Source organism: Dendrobates tinctorius, unplaced genomic scaffold, assembly GCF_039654945.1.
Source record: "Dendrobates tinctorius isolate UK_male_01 unplaced genomic scaffold, ASM3965494v1 ptg000211l, whole genome shotgun sequence".
NCBI lineage: Eukaryota > Metazoa > Chordata > Amphibia > Anura > Dendrobatidae > Dendrobates > Dendrobates tinctorius.
This window is the reverse complement of record NW_027361878.1, coordinates 1,755,744-1,778,759: the sequence shown is the minus strand read 5'-3', so window position 1 is coordinate 1,778,759 and position 23,016 is coordinate 1,755,744. Positions and strand designations below refer to the sequence as shown.

General features: G+C 44.1%; 1 protein-coding gene across 1 annotated transcript in view; it reads right to left on the bottom strand.

Annotated features, from left to right (window-relative positions):
* Positions 1–21,210, bottom strand: part of LOC141058129 (mucin-2-like) — an 80,179-nt gene extending 58,969 nt beyond the window's left edge. The window contains exons 1-5 of the mRNA XM_073554288.1: positions 20,879–21,210; positions 18,895–18,926; positions 18,492–18,812; positions 17,337–17,431; positions 16,681–17,140 (exon numbers count right to left, since the gene is read on the bottom strand). Coding sequence (XP_073410389.1) covers positions 16,681–17,140; positions 17,337–17,431; positions 18,492–18,812; positions 18,895–18,926; positions 20,879–21,210 — 1,240 coding nt within the window. The remainder of the gene's footprint in view (positions 1–16,680; positions 17,141–17,336; positions 17,432–18,491; positions 18,813–18,894; positions 18,927–20,878) is intronic.
* Between the last annotated feature and the right edge of the window lie 1,806 nt (positions 21,211–23,016).

Sequence of the window (23,016 nt, the reverse complement as noted above, 5' to 3'; positions counted from 1 at the left end):
GCGTGGCTATGGACCATATAATGTGGCCAGGTTAGGTCACATGGAGTGAATGCTGGGACCGGATTGGTCCAGTTTGGAAGGTCCCGTGAGGAGAAGGATCTCCTCACTAACAGCGGCCTGTGGAGCGGCTGTGTGTGTAATGGCGTCCAGTATCTGAGAGTCCCTGAGGAGTGAGTGGACTTCTGCGGCCTGGAGAAACAGCCATATGGGAACCCTGACGTGGGTGAGATAACCCTGGGGCTAAATAGCCTGTATAAAGGACGCTCTCCTGTAATGCTGTGTATATTGCTGCTGGAGGTTTATGAAGGATGAATAAACCTCATAGACTATGATTTGTTGGAAAATCCTGTGCCGGATGTGTTTTTCGATCGCTGCAAGCGAGAACCCCTTACTTACATGACAGCGCTACCTCACAATACATACAACATTCATACAACATACATACATACTACATACATACTACATATATACTACATTCATACAGCATACATACATACTACATACATACTACATATATACAACATTTATACAACATACATACTACATACATACTACATACATACTACATTCATACAGCATACATAATACTACATATATACAACATTCATACAATATGCATACATACTACATACATACTACATATATACTACATTTATACAGCATACATACATACTACATACATACTACATATATACAACATTCATACAACATACATACATACTATATGCATACTACATACATACTACATATATACAACATTCATACAACATACATACATACATACTACATATATACTACATTCATGCAACATACATACAACATACATACATACAACATACATTAAACATGCTACAGATATACTACATACAATACATTCATACAATACATACATATAGACATACAGTACATATAACATAGAGTACATACTCACCATTACTTGTCACTTTGATCCCCGAAGCCAGTGTCATCTATGAAAAATATGAAAAAAACAAACCACCAAATACTCCCTGTTCCGCATAAATCCACGAGCGAGTGTCCCACGGCGATCTCCCGTGGAGAACAGCAGCATCAGCTGATGCGACTGTTCTCTAGGGGCTCCAGGAATCCAATGACAGGAGGTAGGTATCCTTCTGCACTGTATTCCTCCGCCACTGTTAAAAAATAGTCCCTAGTCTCACTTTTGGCATTGCTGTGTGAGAAAGTTCCCACGCAGCTTTTGCCATAAAGTGAGACTAGGGACTATTTTTTTTTAACAGTGGCGGAGGAATACAGTGCGGAAGGATACCTACCTCCTGTCATTGGATTCCTGGAGCCCCTAGAGAATGGTCGCATCAGCTGATGCTGCTGTTCTCCATGGGAGATTGTCGTGGGACACTCTCTCGTGGATTTATACGGAACAGGGAATATTTGGTGGTTTGTAGTTTTCATATTTTTCATAGATGACACTGGCTTCGGGGATCAAAGTGATAAGTAATAGTGAGTATGTACTCTATGTTATATGTACTGTATGTCTTTATGTATGTATTGTATGAATGTATGAATGTATTGTATGTAGTATATAGTATGTATGTAGTATATCTGTTGCATGTTTTATGTATGTTGTATGTATGTATGTATATAGTATGTATGTATGCTGTATGAATGTAGTATATATGTAGTATGTATGTAGTATGTATGTATGTTGTATGAATGTTGTATATATGTAGTATGTATGTAGTATGTATGTATGCTGTATGAATGTAGTATATATGTAGTATGTATGTATGTTGTGTGAATGTTGTATATATGTAGTATGTATGTATGCTGTATGAATGTAGCATATATGTAGTATGTATGTAGTATGTATGTATGTTGTATGAATGTAGTATATACTGTATGTAGTATGTATGTAGTATGTATGTATGTTGTATGAATTTAGTATATATGTAGTATGTATGCTGTATGAATGTAGTATATATGTAGTATGTAAGTAGTACGTATGTATGTTGTATGAATGTAGTATATATGTAGTATGTATGTAGTATGTATGTATGCTGTATGAATGTAGTATATATGTAGTATGTATGTATGTTATATGAATGTTGTATATGTGTAGCATGTATGTAGTATGTATGTATGTTGTATGAATGTAGTATATATGCGGTATGTATGTTGTATGTATGTAGTATGTATGGGGGTTTTTTTTTTTACATTCAACACATTAGCCGGATGATGGGACTACTACTGTCCCATCATTGGCTAATGTGTCAATCACTGTCATTGTAGCAGGCATCTCCCGATGGGACTTGTAGTCCCATCGGACGATGCTTGCACACACACAGACCCCCGGCAGGCCTGTACAGACCGCCGGCAGCCAGCACAGACCCCCGGCAGACCTGTACAGACCGCCGGCAGCCAGCACAGAACCCCCGGCAGCCGGCACAGACCCCTGGCAGGCCCGTACAGACCGCCGGCAGGCCTGCCGGCGGTCTGTACGGGCCTGCCAGGGGTCTGTGAATTAAGTAACCGTGACTGGTGGCAGCGCGTTGTGTACGGCTATTGCGGCTTGCTGGCAGTACAGAAGGGTCTTATATTGCTGAATAAGGGGCTGCGGCCACAGCATTGATAATTCCCTTACTGCAGAAGCCTAATTGCCGGTTCATAACAGGCAGTCCGTCTGGCGACTAATTATCCTAGGTGCAGTTCCCTGGCTGACCTGAGGGTAAGGGGGGCGCCGGAGAGCTGCGAGTTCCAAAGTGGAACTGAGAAAGTGGGATATACATAAATCCCCGCAGTACTTGGAAGATTGATAGCAGTGGTGGGGCATCCAAATTAAACTCCCCCTGCGGCAAATTGTAGAGCGAGAGTAGCTTGCTGGATATTTTTGTCACATGGTGCCAGTGGTGGGATAACTAAGATAATCCCCAACTGTGCCTGTGATAGCCATGTGTCGGCATTGTGTCTCGTCCCTCCGTCCACTGATACACCGGTGTCAGTGGTGGGATTGTGACATAGTGGTGACACAGGGTCCGCTGTCTGTCGCGTTTTCGTGGCAGCGGGACCCCCGTTAGTCACCTGTAAGTGGCGAACGGCGGTTTGTGCTGTTCGTCACATATTGGCAAATAAACATTATTATTATGGGAACTTCCGATTCCAGTATCCGATATTGAAAAAATATCGGTACTCGGTATCGGAATTCCGATACAGCGAATATCGGCCGATACCTGATATTTGCAGTGTCGGAATGCTGAACACTACTCAGGGGGCTGACTGTTGCCCGCAGGCTGCAGTTGCCCAGGCCTGGATTAGACCAATTTTTTTCTTGCATATCTCATTATTTATATTGGATCTTATAGAAACCTTAGATGAAAATCAGCACTTGTGACATCTTTTCACACATACACTGGGGAAAAAAAGTATTTAGTCAGTCAGCAATAGTGCAAGTTCCACCACTTAAAAAGATGAGAGGCGTCTGTAATTTACATCATAGGTAGACCTCAACTATGGGAGACAAACTGAGAAAAAAAATCCAGAAAATCACATTGTCTGTTTTTTTTTCATTTTATTTGCATATTATGGTGGAAAATAAGTATTTGGTCAGAAACAAGCAATCAAGATTTCTGGCTCTCACAGACCTGTAACTTCTTCTTTAAGAGTCTCCTCTTTCCTCCACTCATTACCTGTAGTAATGGCACCTGTTTAAACTTGTTATCAGTATAAAAAGACACCTGTGCACACCCTCAAACAGTCTGACTCCAAACTCCACTATGGTGAAGACCAAAGAGCTGTCAAAGGACACCAGAAACAAAATTGTAGCCCTGCACCAGGCTGGGAAGACTGAATCTGCAATAGCCAACCAGCTTGGAGTGAAGAAATCAACTGTGGGAGCAATAATTAGAAAATGGAAGACATACAAGACCACTGATAATCTCCCTCGATCTGGTGCTCCACGCAAAATCCCACCCCGTGGGGTCAGAATGATCACAAGAACGGTGAGCAAAAATCCCAGAACCACGCGGGGGGACCTAGTGAATGAACTGCAGAGAGCTGGGACCAATGTAACAAGGCCTACCATAAGTAACACACTACGCCACCATGGACTCAGATCCTGCAGTGCCAGACGTGTCCCACTGCTTAAGCCTGTACATGTCCGGGCCAGTCTGAAGTTTTCTAGAGAGCATTTGGATGATCCAGAGGAGTTTTGGGAGAATGTCCTATGGTCTGATGAAACCAAACTGGAACTGTTTGGTAGAAACACAACTTGTCGTGTTTGGAGGAAAAAGAATACTGAGTTACATACATCAAACACCATACCTACTGTAAAGAATGGTGGTGGAAACATCATGCTTTGGGGCTGTTTCTCTGCAAAGGGGCCAGGACGACTGATCCGGGTACATGAAAGAATGAATGGGGCCATGTATCGTGAGATTTTGAGTGCAAACCTCCTTCCATCAGCAAGGGCATTGAAGATGAAACATGGCTGGGTCTTTCAACATGACAATGATCCAAAGCACACCGCCAGGGCAACGAAGGAGTGGCTTCGTAAGAAGCATTTCAAGGTCCTGGAGTGGCCTAGCCAGTCTCCAGATCTCAACCCTATAGAAAACCTTTGGAGGGAGTTGAAAGTCCGTGTTGCCAAGCGAAAAGCCAAAAACATCACTGCTCTAGAGGAGATCTGCATGGAGGAATGGGCCAACATACCAACAACAGTGTGTGGCAACCTTGTGAAGACTTACAGAAAACGTTTGACCTCTGTCATTGCCAACAAAGGATATATCACAAAGTATTGAGATGAAATTTTGTTTCTGACCAAATACTTATTTTCCACCATAATATGCAAATAAAATGAAAAAAAAAACAGACAATGTGATTTTCTGGATTTTTTTTTCTCAGTTTGTCTCCCATAGTTGAGGTCTACCTATGATGTAAATTACAGACGCCTCTCATCTTTTTAAGTGGTGGAACTTGCACTATTGCTGACTGACTAAATACTTTTTTTCCCCACTGTATGTCCTATAAATGTTCCCTCGTCGCATGAGCTTGCTGAGTGCCATAGTTTTTGCTTACATTTTAGTTTAGTTAAGTTTACATTTTTGCTGTATAGGTTGAAGAACTTTGTGTACCTTTAACGTTAAAAGAAACCTATCAGTAATTTCATGCTGCCACTATAGGCAGCATACAATATAACTGGCTGTAATCGTGCAGCCAGGCTCTGACCCATACTGCCCATGGTTTGAGTTGCATGAATTGAGTTATGTGTTCCCTTTCTTTTTTGGAGCTTCTTAGGAAAGAAACATTTCACTTTTTAGTCAGAAAAAATGTATCTTTATGTAATTTTTTGTAATTTAATTACTTTGAATTCCAAGGATTCATGGAGAAGAAAGGTAAAAGCAAAAATGTAGTTTTAGTAGCCCTGCCAATGATGGGAAAGTCCAAATGTGTAGAAAAATTAAGTTTCTTTATTCATGTAACTCGTTTCAGTGTCCATAAGACTCCTTTATCAGACTCTGAAACGTGTTCCATGAATAAAGAAACTTTTTTTTTCTACACATTTGGATTTTTCCATCATTTGCAGCACTCCTGAGACCATGTTTTTATTTTTCTTCACTTACTGGTCCCTTTTGTCATCTTCAGGATCCATGGTGGTAGCTGCAGCCTTGAAAGGCTAATCCATACACGTATATCAGCGTTGTGCCTCCCACAACTGCCTCAGGTGAGTTCATAGCATTGATCTACTGTACCTTCCTTCATTGCTGGGGTATTGTGATTAGGAGCGCTCTCTTTTTCTGTTTAAAGATTCATGGAGGTGTTTGTGGGGAAGGTGACCGGACGGACGGACTTGTCAGCAAGAAGAAAGGATGGTTTGTGCACTTTAGACAGATGTTAGTTATGACAGAAGGGAAACAGCTGGGAAAAGTGTAGATTGAGTGCAGTACCTTGGGTTGACCACAAGATGGCAGGGGAGAGCATGAGTTCAGGACTTGACAGCAGCTTAGGGCTTTAGAAACCGTTGGTCATGGGGGGCGGAGTTACAGGGAACCGGGAAAGTTATAAATAGGACAGGAGGGTTCCAGAAAGTTCCAGTCCTGGGAGGAGACCACCATTACATGTTCACAACTTTTTGTTGTCTAGTCTCTAAAATATATGCAAGAAAATTGAGCAAGGTCTTACACATCTAGTGTGAATGCAGCTAAAGTAGTTATTTCGCTAATTTGCAGTCATGTGTGTTAGGCGCTGGGATTTTCCCGCTGTATGGGATGGATCCCAAGCCTTATCTGGCTCTGCGGTCTCCCACTGAGGTCCAGCTACTGAGACTGCTGCTCAGCGCAGGCGTCAGTCCCAGTGTCTTGCTCAGGTTCATGCCATATGTCTGGTTACTGCTGACTCTCCAGTGGCAATACAGGTACAGCCTTACGCTCTGGAGACTAAGGCCTGTTTCACACATCAGTTTTTCTGCTCAGTCGAAATCCGCCAAAATGGCGGAAAACGGATCCGTAGGCGGATTGAAAAAAACGGGTGGCACCAGACTGTTGTTTTGACGGATCCGTGTAAGGTAGAATTTTAAAGGAACCGTGTCTGGAATAAGGAGAGAGAGAGAGATTTTTCAACCGCCAGAAGCGGGTTTAGGGTTAAATTTCTGCCAAAGGTAATTCTTCCGGGCATGCGCAGTGAAAAATGCGGATCCAGCCAGGCAAAAAAAACATTTCATGGTCCGTCCAGTTATGTCAGCGGATGCCAAAATTTTGGCGGATCCGTAAAAAAACGGATCCAACGGATGACCATCCGTCAAGATCCGCCGATAATGCAAGTCAATGGAAAAAACGGATCCGCCAAGAAAAATGGCAGATCCATTTTTCTTGCAAAACGGCAGATTTTGACTGATGGACACAAACGGATGTGTGAAAGAGGCCTAAAGCCCCCGTCACACATAGCGATCTCGCTAGCGAGATCGCTGCTGAGTCACAAGTTTTGTGATGCAACAGCGATCTCACTGGTGAGATCGCTGTGTGTGACACTGACCAGCGACTGGCACGCCTGCCGGTTATCGCTGATCGTCCTGAAATGGCCAGGACATTTTTTTGATCGCTGGTCTCCCACTGGCCAGCACGCATCGCTGTGTGTGACAGGCGGGAGACCAGCAATCAGCGATCAGCACGCTGGTAACTAAGGTAAACAAAGGGTTTCTAAGCAGCGCGTGGTGCTTAGAAACCCGATGTGTACCTTAGTTACCAGCACGCTGATGCAGGGAGCTGGTAACCAAGGTACAGATCGGGTTTCTAAGTGACGCGCGCTGCTTAGAAACCCGATGTGTACCTTAGTTACCAACTCCCTGCATCAGCGTACTGGTAACTAACATACACAGCAACGCGCGCGCTCGGCGTCGCTGGCGCTGATTGCTGGTGAAGCTGCCTGTTTGACAGCTCACCAGCGATCATGTAGCGACAAACCAGCGATCCTGACAAGTTGATATCGTTGTCGGGATCGCTGGTGAGTCACTATGTGTGACAGGGCCCTTAGTCCAGAGATCAAAATAAAAGTTGTCGGATCACACAGCTGAATAATAAAAAACAATTCTTCTTTAAGTCCAGAGATCACTTTACTGAGCATGTCCGTGATGTGGCGTCTTGGAGGTTGGACGTCAGCTGCTCAGGTGATGTGGCAGCTCCGGATCGGTCCACGGGCAAGGTCCTGTCCATCTGGATATGAGCCTAATGTATAAAAGGTATATCCCTTACAAAAGACATTCACAAAAAATCATGATAAAAAATATTACATTTATTGTATCACAAAAAAGAACATAAATGACAACAAAAAAATATAATAATGATGAGACAAATATTTTACAAAAAGAATTTAATAATAAATTACATATATATTAAATAAAAAAAAAAACATAGCAGTGTACAGAGAACAAGAGGCGAAATCACAATGGCTAATAAAGTTAAATATATGCACTAATGAAAAAGTGAAATTGGATTGATATACATGTTGGAAAATGCATAAACAATTATCCTTTACATATGCTTGGAAGGAAATGTACATATTACCTTGTTTATCTATAAGAGTGTGCAATATCTTTGTATTATATTTTACTATGGACGGAGACATGTGCGCTTTGTATAATGCCTGTTATCATAAGCCATTGTGTATGTTGTACATTCTTTGTACCCTGATGTTTAATAAACGAATTTAAAAAAAAATATATGTATGCACTAATGAAAGGGTGAGGGCTATATTAAAAAAAAAAATATGCTGAAAAAAGTGAAAATAATATTCTGTGAATAAGTTACACAATTTCATACAAAATGCACAATTATATACCAAAAAATATTGGTGATAAAAACTATTTGCAATTATAATTAAAAAATATACTGTATATAACAACATACAAAAGTGCATATAATGATATGCTGGGTTATCTGACTCAAAGTAAAGTACATATGCTGTATATACCAACCCAGTAGGATTAATTAATAATGAGTACAAAGTGCAATGTGCATGTGAAATTCACCAGTACATACCCGCCAAAGGATCAGCCACTGCCCCCTGCACACACCACTCCAACGCACGTTTCGCTGCCCGCTTCCTCAGTCCGAGTCAGATAACCCAGCAGGTCATTATATGCACTTTTGTATGTTGTAATATATATTTTTTAGTTATAATTACAAATAGTTTTTATCACCAATATTTTTTGGTATATAATTGTGTATTTTTTATGAAATTGTATAACTTATTCACAGAATATTATTTTCACTTTTTTCAGCATATATATACTGTATATATATTTTTTTTTTATATAGCCCTCACCCTTTCATTAGTGCTTTTATTTCTCTTTATTAGCCATTGTGATTTCACCTCTTGTCCTCTGCACACCGCTGTTTAAAAAAAATAATAATATATATATGTAATTTATTATTAAATTCTTTTTGTAAAATATTTGTCTCATCATTATTATATTTTTTGTTGTAATTTATGTCCTTTTTTTGTGATACAATAAATTTGATATTTTTATCATGATTTTGAATGTCTTTTGTAAGGGATACATTAAATTAAATTAGATATTCAATTTTTTTAGATAATTCTCTTTCAGTATATTCTTGGGATTTCTTTCCTATATAGGTTAATAATGTATAAAAGGCTCTCAGAGGCACGCACTGGTGCGCTAGTATCATTTATGGTTGGTGTGTGTAATTGGATATATTACCAGTCTGTGTGTTTAGTTACCTCCTGAGTTTTAGCCAGTTAGGGCTTTTTGTGCCCGCTTGGCTTAGCATCTGTTTCCCACATGTGTGCGGTTCGCAGAGTGGACGTTCAGGGCAAGTTCCAACCATAGAGCTGTGGTCCCCTGTGAAGTCTACAGGGTTTCTAGTTAGCGTCAGTTTTAGTATTATTCTTGTGACACAGCATCTGTTTCGGCCATGTGTGCGATTGGCACGGGTCAGTCACAGAGCGAGTGCAACCCTTTAGTTCTACCTCTCTGTGACGGTAACAGAGCTGTGCATTGTGCGTTCTGTTTACACCATGTGGAGTTAACACAGTCCTATTTAGGAGTTCGTTCGCTGTCTTTAATTCGTTATTGTCCACATTAGCAGCAGTTTTACATCTCTGCACGGTGGACCCCGGGTTGCGATAGCACTTTATTATTTATTTTAATTAGCGTGATCCGCTAACCCTAACAATATGACAGCTCACTCTCAGTGCCAATGCTGTAGAGTCCCGATAATATGTATCATGAAGACTGTGAGTATTCACAAGTCTGCAGTCACATGAAGAGACTACAGACTTTCATGTTAAACCTGGACAGCCCCATTAATGAATTTGGTGCATCTTACACATTCCATGCATCATGGCAGAAATATTGCTTGAGTCAATAACATTTCTAGTGAACACAATGCCATCACTTTTAATGGATTGGATGGGCAGCATAACAATATCCCACTCCTGGTTTCTCCCCACCTCTGCATCTTTTGGTGGAACTGATTCAAACTAGCGGGAAAATGGCAAAAGTTGCAAATTGTTTGTGAAACTCTGCGTTCCACAGAAAAGCTTTTCTGACACTTTTCTTCATAAAAGCCTTAATGAATTGGTCCCATAGTGTCCATACTGGGTCTAATGTATGTAATGTATTTTTTTATATTTCGATTTTATTAAAAGAGTAAAGATTTTACATTGCGAGCTTTGTGAAATTTCAAAAATACTCTACCAACAAAAGGGATACAACATTGACTCTGCACATTTCACTTACATACTTTTTCCACAAACACCATAAATTATGCATTTCTATTTCCAGGTATACTTTAGTGTGACATTTTAGTCCCATAAGCAAAATATAAAGTGCAGGATTTCTTACTTAAAGGGAATCTGTCACCTCATTTTTCAGATATGAGATGTGGCCACCGCCATCAGGGGCTTATCTACAGCATTCTGTAATGCTGTAGATAAGCTCCCGATGTAACCTGAAAACTAAGAAAAAGGAGTTATATTATACTCACCGGGGGGTCCAGTCCGGTCCGATGGGTGTTGCGGTCTGGTCCGGCTCCTCCCATCTTTTAGCGATGACGTCCTTCTCCTTACTTCTGCCGCGGCTCCTGCACAGGCGTACTTATCTGCCCTGTTGAGGGCAGAGAAGAGTACTGCAGTGCGCAGGCACCGGGAAAGGTCAGAGAGGTCCGGTGGGAAAGGGCAGAGTATCTCATATTGGAAAAATGAGGTGACAGATTCCCTTTAATATATTAGGTCAAGATGTGGACGTTGCAATTATTAGCTGATTACATGTATGGTAAAATACATCTAAGCTGCTGACAGCACAGCAAAGTTATTACATGATAAAACTTGATAGATTAAAGGGAGCCTGTCACCAGGTTTGGCCAATATGAGATAAGGCCACCATCTTTCAGCCCTGATATACAACATTCTGCAGTATAATGCTGTGTATCTGATCCCATCCCCAACATGAAAGAGAAGAAAAAGAACTCTTATTATACTCGCCTACGGTCCGGTCCGAGAGGTGTCTATGTTCTTGGTCTGGTGCCTCCCATCTCCTTACAATTGCCGCCCTCCTTCTTGCTTTGTGCTGATGACATGTCCCTAAGTCATCCACACAGTCTCCCCGCCATTGCACTCCTCTGCAGGCGTACTTTGCTGCCCTATTGAGGGCAGAGTAAAGTACTGCAGTGTGCTGGCACCGAAGAAAGGTCAAAGAGCCCAGGTGCATATGAACTGCAGTACTTTCAAATTATCGGACTGCACTCTGGTGATATTTGAGTGCAGTCTGATTTCAACGGACTGATAGAATGGAAAAGATGGATTTTTTTGTCCGACATCTTCTCCTCATCAGGGAGAATCGGATCACACTGTGCTCACACTCTCATTAAACTCTGATCAGCGTGTGATTTGAATAATCGGCCCGATTCTTGGATGAGACAATCTACGGTTGTCTGGACAAGCCCTAATTCAATGAGTACGGGGAAAAAGCAAAAATTATCTGCACTGCTGAAACACCTGTAGCCAACACATCTGACCGTGTCTGGGAAATGCTGAATGATCCTTCCCCGAGATCTCTGGTACCAATCCAATGCAATGAACAACACAGGTAAAGTCTATATCAATAGAAATAAGGGTGGCACCTGTAGAAGCGCATACAGTGCGAAACAGCCATCAGCAAGCTCCACACAGGACTCTCCTGCCTCTGTTATTTTATGCAACTTTAATAAAAGGACTTTTAATGGGACGGTGAGTTCCACCCTTCTATTGATATAGACTGCACAAGCCCTAATGCCATAATTTTAATGTGAATTGTCAACTTCTCAGTAATGCCATGGAGCCCTAGTTTAAGGTGGTGTAGACTGTGTACCGGGATGGTCTCTCCCAGAATACAGTGGGCCGAGGACAAAGAACACTACCCGGCAATTTAAGGAACTAGTTTTTACTAAAAAAGAAAGCTGTGTTACCCTGGAAATGCAAGATAGAAACACAGTTATCTATCACACACACCTAGCCCGGATCAGCTAGGACCCCTGCACTACACAACCGATAGTATGTTCTGTCGGGTACACTATCATTGGCCTGACCTGTGCCTCTGCCTAATGCGGTAACCGGGAGTTACCCAGAGCAAGGGTGTAATTACCTGAGTGTAAGAGGCGGCCCCTGCAGCGCAGAGATTCACAAACTTAACAACTCTCTACAATTACAGTTCTGTGATGCTATCTACACACCAGCTCACCCACTGAGGGGAGAATCTCGCTAAGGCTCACACAGGCCTCTCAGCAATGTCTCTATCTGTGAATTTAGGTTTGGCGCCAAACTCTCTCTGAAGCCTGCGTGCACGCTCCCCCCGGGATCCCTGTGGTGGGGCCTGAGCTCAGGACTTACCGGACGTCAACTAAACACAGAAGTGTCTGTCTAATGGTCCAAACAGCCGTTTAGCTGGGAGACCATGGAGTGGATCCTGGGCCTTTCACCTGGAGTGCAGTTTTTACCTGACAGGCTAGCAGAAGGCCACTCATGTCACCGCCGATGCTTTGGGTGGATTCTACTGTAATTCTGTATCCAACCGTAGTCATCTCCCTGACTTGATTCTACTTCTCTGACAGGAATCACAGGGACAGTGGGACCATTCCACTCCAAGATGGCCGCCTGCACCTCTCAGTCATCCTTTATCCTTTGAATCTGCAAACCGCTGCCATCTAGTGGCTAAAACATCAATAACATCTTTTATGTTTACATAAGTAATCATATGTACTAAAACGGCTTTAGAAGTGGTGTGGAGAGGGAATACTGTATATGTTACGTTCATTTTCCAATTAAGCACAACAACCATTTATTATTTAGCATAACTAAAGATAGGAAAAAAGTTGCCACGCATAGACATCCTATATTGCTACCATCTTTCTACTTTTACTTGTAGAATCCTTACAATTCATTAGTTTCTTCTAGGTCTTCTTGAATGCTAAGAGTTTGAGTTTTATTTTTCCAATATTATTAAAATCTAAGAGCTTCCAAAATGTTACTTGTATCTTAGAATGCACAGATTAGACATGTAAATCATATCTTTTTGATAAGCTATAAATGCACCGTATCTGGTGGAAATATCCTTCAGTCTTTATATGTCATGCTAGAAATATAACATATTTTCCACATGTCTGTAAAGTGCAATAACAAGCTGTTTCTCTAGTAGTATATAAAGCCAAATCATCCATGTAAGCATTGCTAACGGAAAACAAGTTATTTTTAAAAAAGACTTTATTAGATTGTTCTGTCACTTTTAGATTGCCTTTGTATTTTCACACTGGCCCCAGTGTCAAGGAGCAAATCATTGACGTCACTTGCAGTTTGCCATGTTGGTTTCGCTGATAGATGCTGTGGCTGGTATATACATCATGATGACAATCAGAAAGGGATCTTACACGAGATGTTTGTTCTGTGATTTGCTTATATAAATTTACATTGCTAGGACCTGATCTGTGTGCAGATAGGTCAATAAAAAAGAGCAACATCTCAACATCATTTTTATTATTGTATTATGATTATTTTTTAGTGCCCTTTTAGGAGGCCATTAAATCGGGAAAAGTTGACTTGAAAAAGTATGCTTTCGAGATGCTTTTAAACTTTTCAAAGGTTCGAGAGAACCTGGTTGGGATAGCTCGTTCCAGAACATGGGGGAAGCGCAAGAGAAATCTTGAATAAGCATGTGTGTGAATCAGAGAAGAGTTAAGGCCCTTTTACATTTAGCGATGCACCAGTGATCCGACCGGAGATCCGACCCGGTCAGGATCGCTGGTGCATCGCTAAATGGTCATTAGTGAGCTTTGACACAGAAAGATCTCACAGCGATGCAGCAGCGATGCAGCGCACGATACTTACCATTCACACACAGCGATCCTGACGTCCTCCCACCCGCGTCCAGCGTCGCTTGTCATCACAGCAGGAAGCTCAGCAGAAAGCAGACGATGAGAAATGGAGCCGCCCGATCTCGCGTGATCAGCGATGGACAACGGGGGAGCCGGTCGGAGGTAAGTATCACACATAGCGATATCGCTAGCGATATCGCTATAACGTCACAAAACCAGTGACGTTTTAGCGATATTGCTAGCGATATCGCTATGTGTAAAACCACCTTTAGAGGATGTTCTTGTGAAGACCAGAGCTTATCTAATTTTATATACTGTAAGATTAGGGGAGAGATGTATGGAGGGAATAAGGTTTTGGATGACCTTGTAAATTGCTAGTAACATTTTGAACTAAATGCTCTCAATAAAATGTACCCAATGAAGAGATTGGCAGAAAGGAGAGGCAGAAGAGTAAGAAAAGGAGTGTTGCGTGCACTAATATTTTTGTTGATAAGAAAAGTAGAAAAGATCGAAATCAAGATATGTTTTTGAGTTGAAGGTGACAGGAAGTAGCAAGAGCTTGAATGTGTGGTCTGAAGGACAGGGTAGAGTCAAAAGGCCCCTTTACATTTAGCGTTGCACCAGCGATCCCGACCACGATACGACCCGGTCAGGATCGCTGGTGCATCGCAAAATGGTCGCTAGTGAGCTTCCACACAGGAAGATCTCACAGCGATGCAGCAGCGATACAGCAGACGATACTTACCTTTCAGACGCGGCGATGATGACGTCCTCCACCCGCGTCCACGCGTCGCTCGTCGGCAGGAAGCGCCCGACGAGAAATGGAGCTGCGCGATCTCGCGCGATCAGCGATGGACAGTGGGGGAGCCGGTCAGAGGTAAGTATCACACATAGCGATATCACTGCTGCATCACCAATCGGTGATGCTTTAGCGATATTGTTAGCGATATCGCTATGTGTAAAGCCCACTAAAGGCTACCACAGGGAAGGGGCTTACTAGGGTCTTAAAAGATCAGGGGCCCAAGCCCCAAGGTATATCCACACTGTCCCCAGTATAGATAGATAGATAGATAGATAGATAGACAGAGATTATATGTATGTGTGTATACAGATAGAGAGAGGAAAAAGGGGTTTAGGAACCTCATCATTTAATAATTCCAAACAGGCGGGTGCCAGGCCTCCAAGCAAATATTCAATTTGTTACATAGTAAAACTTCAATAAAAGGCAGCACTCCAAGCAAGACAAAACATTGAAAAAAATGGACTTTATTGAGCCCAAATTGCAATGTTTCGGCTCATAGAACTTTCCTCAAGCAAAGTAAATGTGCTATTGATGGGGTATATATAGTTACAAATAATGATTTGTGCAATTACATTTCATTAAGTATATTAACAATATAATAAATTCATTGTACATGGTGTATAAATATAAAGTGCATCATACAGCAAGAGTGCAATACATGCTCATATGCAAAAAGATTTGGTTACAGTAGTGTCCATTCATAATATAATAAAGTGCTTTGCACTTTAAATAGCTTTAACTATTCACAGCAATTTTAAATTGGTAGAGCAACTCACCCAACAATAATCATAATCAAAGAGATGTAAAAATCATTGCCTAGCCGCACTGTCTCCGACATCCTATACTCTCTACAGTACTGCGTATGTCCGTCATGTGATACGAATATCTTATTATGTTAGCCAATAGGAGAATATCTATTCATTGTAATGGAGTTGAGCATTTGCAGGACGCTCTGTTAGATTGCGGTCGCCATCTTCAAAAAGGGCAAAATGCTAATATGTATTCTTATACTTTCCTTTTAGAAAGAGCGATAATTACAGCATATCTTTATAACAAAAGATGGCTAATTGTATGGTGGACCCACATAAAGACGCACTCTCATTATATACTGCTCAAAAAAATAAAGGGAACACTATTCCATTTGCAACAGGCTGTTTGTCTTCCCTTTATTTCTTTGAGCAGTATATTATGTTCACACTTGTGCATTTAGTATATCGTCATTACAGACACCATATCTAGACTAGGAACGCTCCTCAAAGTACATACTGAGTTATATTTAATTCCATTTCCAATCCATAAAAGATAGGATAGTATATCAATCAGTTTGTCCTCTCATTTTATGGTATGTGTTACGAAACCTAGAGTGGATCCACTGGATCATGGTACCGACCAAACCTGGGCGAGCTGGCCAGGTGGAACCGACCCCTATACAGGGACCAGGGGCAGGCCCAGCAGGAAGGTATACAGCAATAGCTAGTGCCAGAGGATCGGCTCGAGGACAAGGAGAAGAATCAGGATACTCACCAAGAATGAGATGGAGCTGAGCGGCCATGGAGAGACAGAGGATCAGGGACAAGGCAGAGTTCACAGAGGAGAGAGACACGGGGTCTGGGACAAGGCAGAGTTCACAGAGGGTGCAAGATCCTGGGATGAGCAGAGCACGCCATGGCAGGCATACAGGGACAGAGCAGAGCAGAGCACGCTCTGGAAGCATACATGGACCTGGGAGAGCACCTACACAGGCAGTGCAAGAAATAATCAGGCGCCGAGGAACGGTCCAAGCCGTCTGATATACCTGACACCTGGCGCCCAGCAAGATCACTTCCGGGTCAGGACTCTGACAGAAGCCTAGTGCAGCCGGCAAGTGCGCGGCTGAGGCCTAAGAGTGCGCATGAGTGGACAGCGAGGAACCTGGGGAGGCTGCAAGGCCGGGAGCACAGTGACAGCGCGGCGCGCCCCGATCCCAGCAGCCCATTGGGAGACTGGAGTATGGTGAGCATGGATGGACATGTTGGTACTAGTACCCCCCCTTACGCCCCTCCTTCTTACATCTGGAGAGGAACCTCTTGATAATATGGGGGGCACGAATGTTCTCTCGGGGCTCCCAAGATCTCTCCTCAGGACTGAAACCCCTCCACTCAATCAAAAAGAAGGTTCTCCCTCTAACCCTTTTTGAGGCCAGTATATCTTTTACCTCAAAGGCATTCCCAGTGTTAATGGACTGAGGAGAGTGACTGGATGTGGCATGAAAGCGATTGAGAACCACAGGTTTAAGAAGGGATACATTGAAGGCGTTGGGAATACAAAGCGAGGCATACCTTAGTTTGTAGGTAACATCATTGACTTGCTTCAGGACTTCAAAAGGGCAGATGTAGCGAGGACCCAATTTGCAGGATGAAATCTTGTGCCTGATATACTTGGACGCAAGCCAAACCTTCTCACTCGGAAGATACGTAGGGGAATCCAAGCGTCTCTTATCTGTGCATCTTTTCCTCTTGCTGGAAGCCCTCTAAAGCACATCCTTAGTCTCCCCAGATCAGAGAAAACTCTTTCGACATGGAGTCAGCTGCTGACACGTCCCAGACAAGGGAAACCGGGAATGACATGTTGGGGTGTTGACCAAAAATGATGTACAACAGAGACTTGGTAGAAGATTCACTGGGATGATTGCTATATGCGAACTCTGCCCAAGGAAGAAGGCTGACCCAGTCGTCCTGATGGACATTAGTAAAGTACTGAAGGTAAGACATCAGGACCTGGTTGACGCGTTCTACCTGGCAGTTAGTCTGAGGGTGATAGGCTGAGGAAAAATCCAAAGTTACTTTCATGAGTCTGCAGAGAGCTCTCCAGAAGTGAGAAGTAAATTGTACAACTCTATGTGTACAGTGAAACCGTGAAACTTGAAAATGTGACTAACGAAGATCTTCGTCAATTCTGGAGCAGATGGTAAGCTGGGTAGGGGAATAAAATGAGCCATTTCCGAAAAACGGTCCACAACCACCAAAATAGCTATACATTCCGAGGAACGAGGCAGGTCAGTAATAAAATCCATGGCAATGTGTTGCCAGGGAGCAGAAGGTACTGTAAGGGGATGCAAGAGCCCGAAGGGAAGTTGCCTTGGAGTCTTGTTCTTGGCGCAGGACGGGCAAGAGGCCATAAAATCCTCCACATCTTGTCCAAGGTAAGGCCATCAGTAGTAGTGAGAGATGAGAGAAAGAGTCTTCTTGATTCCAGCATGGCCAGCCAAGTTAGAGAAATGACCCCAGCTAAGTACCCTGACCCTGTCATTCTCTGGTACCTGGTCTTACCTGGTGGTGGTGAGGTAACCCTGAGCGGAGCCACGGTGAGTACCCAGAAGGGTCAATGATGTGAGAGGGATCCTCCTCAGTATCCTCCGACTGGAAGGACCTGGAGAGAGCGTCTGCCTTAGCATTCTTGATGCCTGGACGAAAGTGGAGTTCGAAGTCAAACCATCTGGCTTGCCGAGGGTTAAGCCGTTGTGCGGACTGAATGTACGCCAGATTCTTGTGGTCGGTGTAGACAATAAAAGGATGCTGTGTTCCAGGAGGACCAGGCTTGCGCTTTCCCTGCCAGACAGATAAGACTTAACTGTGCTCCAGCAGCACACTGACATTTGGCTTTACAGGGACATACAAAAAGCGCCCTCCAATCTAAGTACAGACAATCTTTGAGCACGTAACTGATGAAGGTCTTCACTGACCGAAACGTTTTGTTTGGTACTACAAATAAACTGTTCCATTTAAGCATTTAAGTTGAGTGCCAGGTTTTCCTTATACTATATATGGTTTGGGAACCTACCTCGGCACCACCACAGTTGTGCACACGGTGTTTTTTCCTACCAGTGGACGAAGTGTCCACCTTGAGAATAAATGGCTTGCTAGCCACTTGATGATGCAATATAAGAGCCACTGCAAACCTCCGCTTCAGAGTTAAGAAAGCCTCTTCCACCTCAGATGAATGGACTTTGGGATTGGATCCTTTGCGGGTGAGAGCTGAGATCGACTTAGTTAGTGACGAGAAATGAGAAATAAATTGTCGGTAATAGTTCACGAAACCAAGAAAACGTTGAATGGCCTTAATCCCCTGAGGTTGTGGCCAGTTGAGAATGGCAGACACCTTTTCAGGATCCATCATGAGACCGGAATCGGAGATAACATAACCTAGAAAAGGTAGGGAAGTCTGTTCAAAAATGCACTTCTTGAATTTGGAGCAAAGCTGATTCTCTTGTAGTCGCAGCAATACCTGGCAAACATTCCTTCTGTGGGTGGGCAACTCTGGAGAAAAAAACAGAATGTCATCCAGGTAAACCACCATGCAAGAGTATAACAGATCACGGAAGATGTTATTAACCAACTCTTGAAAAACCATGGGAGCATTGCAAAGACCTAAGGGCATAACTAAATACCGTCCCGAGTGTTAAATGCGTTCTTCCACTCATCCCCGGAACAAATTCGGACTAGGTTGTAGGCCCCGCGAAGGTCAAGCTTAGTGAAGATCCTTGCTCCTTGCAGACGATTAAAGAACTCAGGGATGAGCAGCAGTGGGTACCTGTTCTTGACAGTAATCTCATTGAGACCTCTGTAGTCAATACAAGGACGAAGTGAGCCATCTTTCTTTTTGGCAAAGAAGAATCCAGCGCCTGCGGGTGAAGAGGACTTTCAGATAAAGCCTTTGGCCAGATTCTCCTGAATATACTCCGACATGGCTTGTGTCTCCGCTGGGGACAGAGGATGGATTCTACCCCTGGGGGGTGTAGAACCTGGAATGAGTTCAATCGGGCATTTGTATGGCCGGCACGGAGGAAGACCCTTTGCCTCTCTCTTGCAGAAGACATCCGTGAAGGGCCAAGAAGCCGCTGGTAAACCGACAGGAGCGGAGACGGGTCTAGACACTCCAAATGGACGAACTGGTAACAGGCAACAATCATGGCAGTGCAGACCCCAAAGTAGAATGTCCCCCTAGTGCCAGTTAAGGAGAGGTTCATGCACCCTCAGCCAGGGTAGCGCGAGAAGAATTGCAGGGGACAAATTGGGCAGGAAGTAGAACGTGATTCTCTCGCAATGCAGGGCTCCCACTCGCAACACCACCTCCTCTGTAACCTTCATGACGGTTTCACGCAATGGCCTTCCATCTACTGAGGAAATCAGCTGCGGTTCCTCCAGAACCCTGACCAGAATCTGATGCTTTCTGACCTCCTCAAGACTTATGAAGTTTCCTGCCGCGCCCGAATCCACATACGCCAACTCAGAGTAGCGTTTTTTCTCAAAAATTGTTTGGACAGACATAGTTAAGGGTAGAGAGGAGCTGTCAGGAACACCACACTGCACTTGCTCACTGAGCCAGTGCGCATGTCCTGAGTACAAAAACGGTGCTCAAAGATACCTGTGGAGCAGGGCAGCAGCGGTGAAGCTGCGTGCTTCAGACTAGCAGGGTCTGAAGCATGTGACTGCTGGGGGTGTGGCCTAAGCTCCACAGAGCTAGGAGCTGAAGGAAAACTCCTAGAAAGGTAACTGCAGGACAAGTTACCAAGGGGCATAGGCAGAGACGTAAACCAGATTAAGCCGGAGTCAAAGCACGAGATAGCACAACAATACCAAAGGGTTAGGCAGAATGGATAGTCAGGACGTAGCAATAGATCGGAAAACCAGAACGGGCAATAGACGGTACAATAGGGACAAACTGTAACTGAGTAACGATAGCAAAGCCAGGAGGTCAGAACCGGAGAAGACGATAGTACCAAAAATGTGAGACAGAGAACAGGGTGAGGGGACAGACCGGGTCATACACGGGAATCAAACAAGCAATGCAGTATACAAGCACACCAGGGGTCAGACACACAGCCAGAATAACAGTATAGCTGACAGGGAATCCTAGTCTGGAGTGAGTATAAATACCACTCCCAGATCCAAAGAGAGACCGGCAAAAGTTAACCCTGTGAGAACAGGACATTAACCATGTCCTAACCATGACAGGAGCCACACACATCTAGGGAGGCCTCTTCTACCTGACCTAGGCAGAGGAGTTTCCCTGCCGCTCAGGGCAAGAACGGAGGAAATGCGAGGCACTACCACAGTAAAAACAAAGGCCTTGCAAGACCCTTGCTTTCTGACGCAGATCCGCCATTTTGACCCGATCCACCTGCATAGGTCCAGGTGTGGGAACGGAATGGGACGTTGACCACCGTGGGCTAGGAGGCCCACAGGTGGCAGGGACTGGACGACAGTACCTTCTCTCTCGAGCAAACTCCCAAGAACGCTCCTGGAAGCGTAGATCAATACGTGTAGCCAGGGAAATTAAATCCTCTAGGGAGGTAGGAGTATCCCGACCTGCAAGTTCATCCTTAATTTGACCCGACAACCCCCACCAGAAATCACCGACTAGCACCTCATTACTCCACCCCAGTTCCAAGGACAGAGTACGAAACCGAATGGCATATTGCCCGACGTGACCTTGTTGAATGTTAAAGAGAGACTCAGTGGCCGACACTATGCGACCTGGTTTGTCAAACACTCTGCAGAAGGTCTCCAAAAAGGTTGACAGCTGCGCGGGCGGTGCCATCTTGGTGGAGGACATTTTTTGTCTTCTCCAGCAAGTTGGCGCAGCCTGTGCAACTGCAGCTATCGGATCTCTATACAAACTGCGCAGATGCAGAGGGCACCATTTTCAAAATGACTCTTTTTTCCTCACTCAAGTAAAGCTGCAAAAGGGATTAAATGCCCAGTGACCATGTGATTATGCTACAGCGCAGGTGCCATGGGTGGCACCTGCCTGCAGAAGATTTTTTTTATTCAGTATGTGATGGTCTTCATTATGCAAACTAGGGGGCAGGTCACTGAGGGATCAGTGACATATCAGCTGTCTGCATTATGAATAGCGAATCAGAGCACACATACATGAACTCCGCCTTAGGGCACGAGAATCTCATTAACACAAAGCTGAAAATAAAGATTAAGAAACAGCCACAAGATGGATTTCATCAACCAAGGTATCATTATAACAGCACTGACCTGACAGTGTGTGTAGGTTACTATGCATAATCCTGCTGACAGGTTCCCTTTAACAGTTTTGCTCTATTTCCTGCTCATCTCTGGGGTGGGTCTGTATCAATAATTTTAAACTTTAGATCTCTTTCTGTATGACCAGTCTTTGAAATGTTTTGCTACCGGAAAGTCCATTCTTTTTCTCCAGATAGTGTACCTATGATGATTCATACGTGTTTTCAAGTCACAAGTAGTCTCCCGAATGTACCAGAGGAGACATGGACACTGTAACAGAAATATAATGTGATCGTAGTCACAAATTAGGTACTGTTTGAATTGTCATGCCCGTGGCCGTCGCAGTCGTGGCCGCCGAAGCCACAGCCTCCCCACTCCACAATACTTACCCCTTCGCTCCGGCACCTCTGCGTCCTGCTGGCTGGGTGTCGTGGCATGTCTTTCTCTCGCTGTCGGTTTCACAGCCGGCGGCAGTTCTGCGCATGCGCATTAGGCCACGGCTGCACGCCCTGCTGGCTCCTTAACTGTGCGGCGCCTGACCCGGAGGTCCTGTTGCTCCAATCACACTCCTTCACTGGCTATATCAGGCTGACCTCCCTTAGTGGAGGTGCCTGATAATTGTGTGTGTACCTGCCCTGCATACCCATGCTTAGGTCATCTATGCATGTACCTGTCTACTATTATTTGTTAAACCTATCCCTGCTGCTGTCACCCGCAGTCCCAAGTTCTTCCTGCCTCTGGGTTCCCTGCTCCTGCTCTGCTCTGGGGGTTCATCGGCTCCTGGATTCTGCTCTGTGGTCTCTATCTCTCTCCTGGTCCCGCTCCTTGGTGTCTTAGGGGCTCTCCTTCCAATGTTCCCTGCAGCCCTCCTGGTCTCTGTTTCCCCCTTCCTGTATTCTCTGAGCCTGCCCAGCCTTCCTGGGTTCCTGTACTACCCTGCCTGCAACTGTCCTGTCAGCCCTATCCTTGTTGTCCCATGCTTCTCTACAAGCCGTCCCTCTTGGTGCCAGCTGTCAGTATCTGACTTCCCCGGGCTTGCCCCTAACGATCCCTGTATAGAGGTCGGGTCCACCTGTATTATGATTGGGTCACCGAGGAGGAGAGCAAGACCAATCTAAGCCACAGAAAACCAGAGAGGTTGGTAACTAAGCGGATTGCAGACCCCTGATCCTATCCACACAACTAGCAGTAGCCGTGGAGCATACCTACAGTGATCCTAGATGCCTCAACACAGCCAGAGAGCTAAATAAACCTAAAGGAAGAAAAGGGAACTCTAAACTGCCCCTGAGCAGATGCCAAAGGAATAGATAGCCCCCAAACATATATTGTCAGTGAGACAAGATGAAAACACAAACACAGGTAGGAAAAT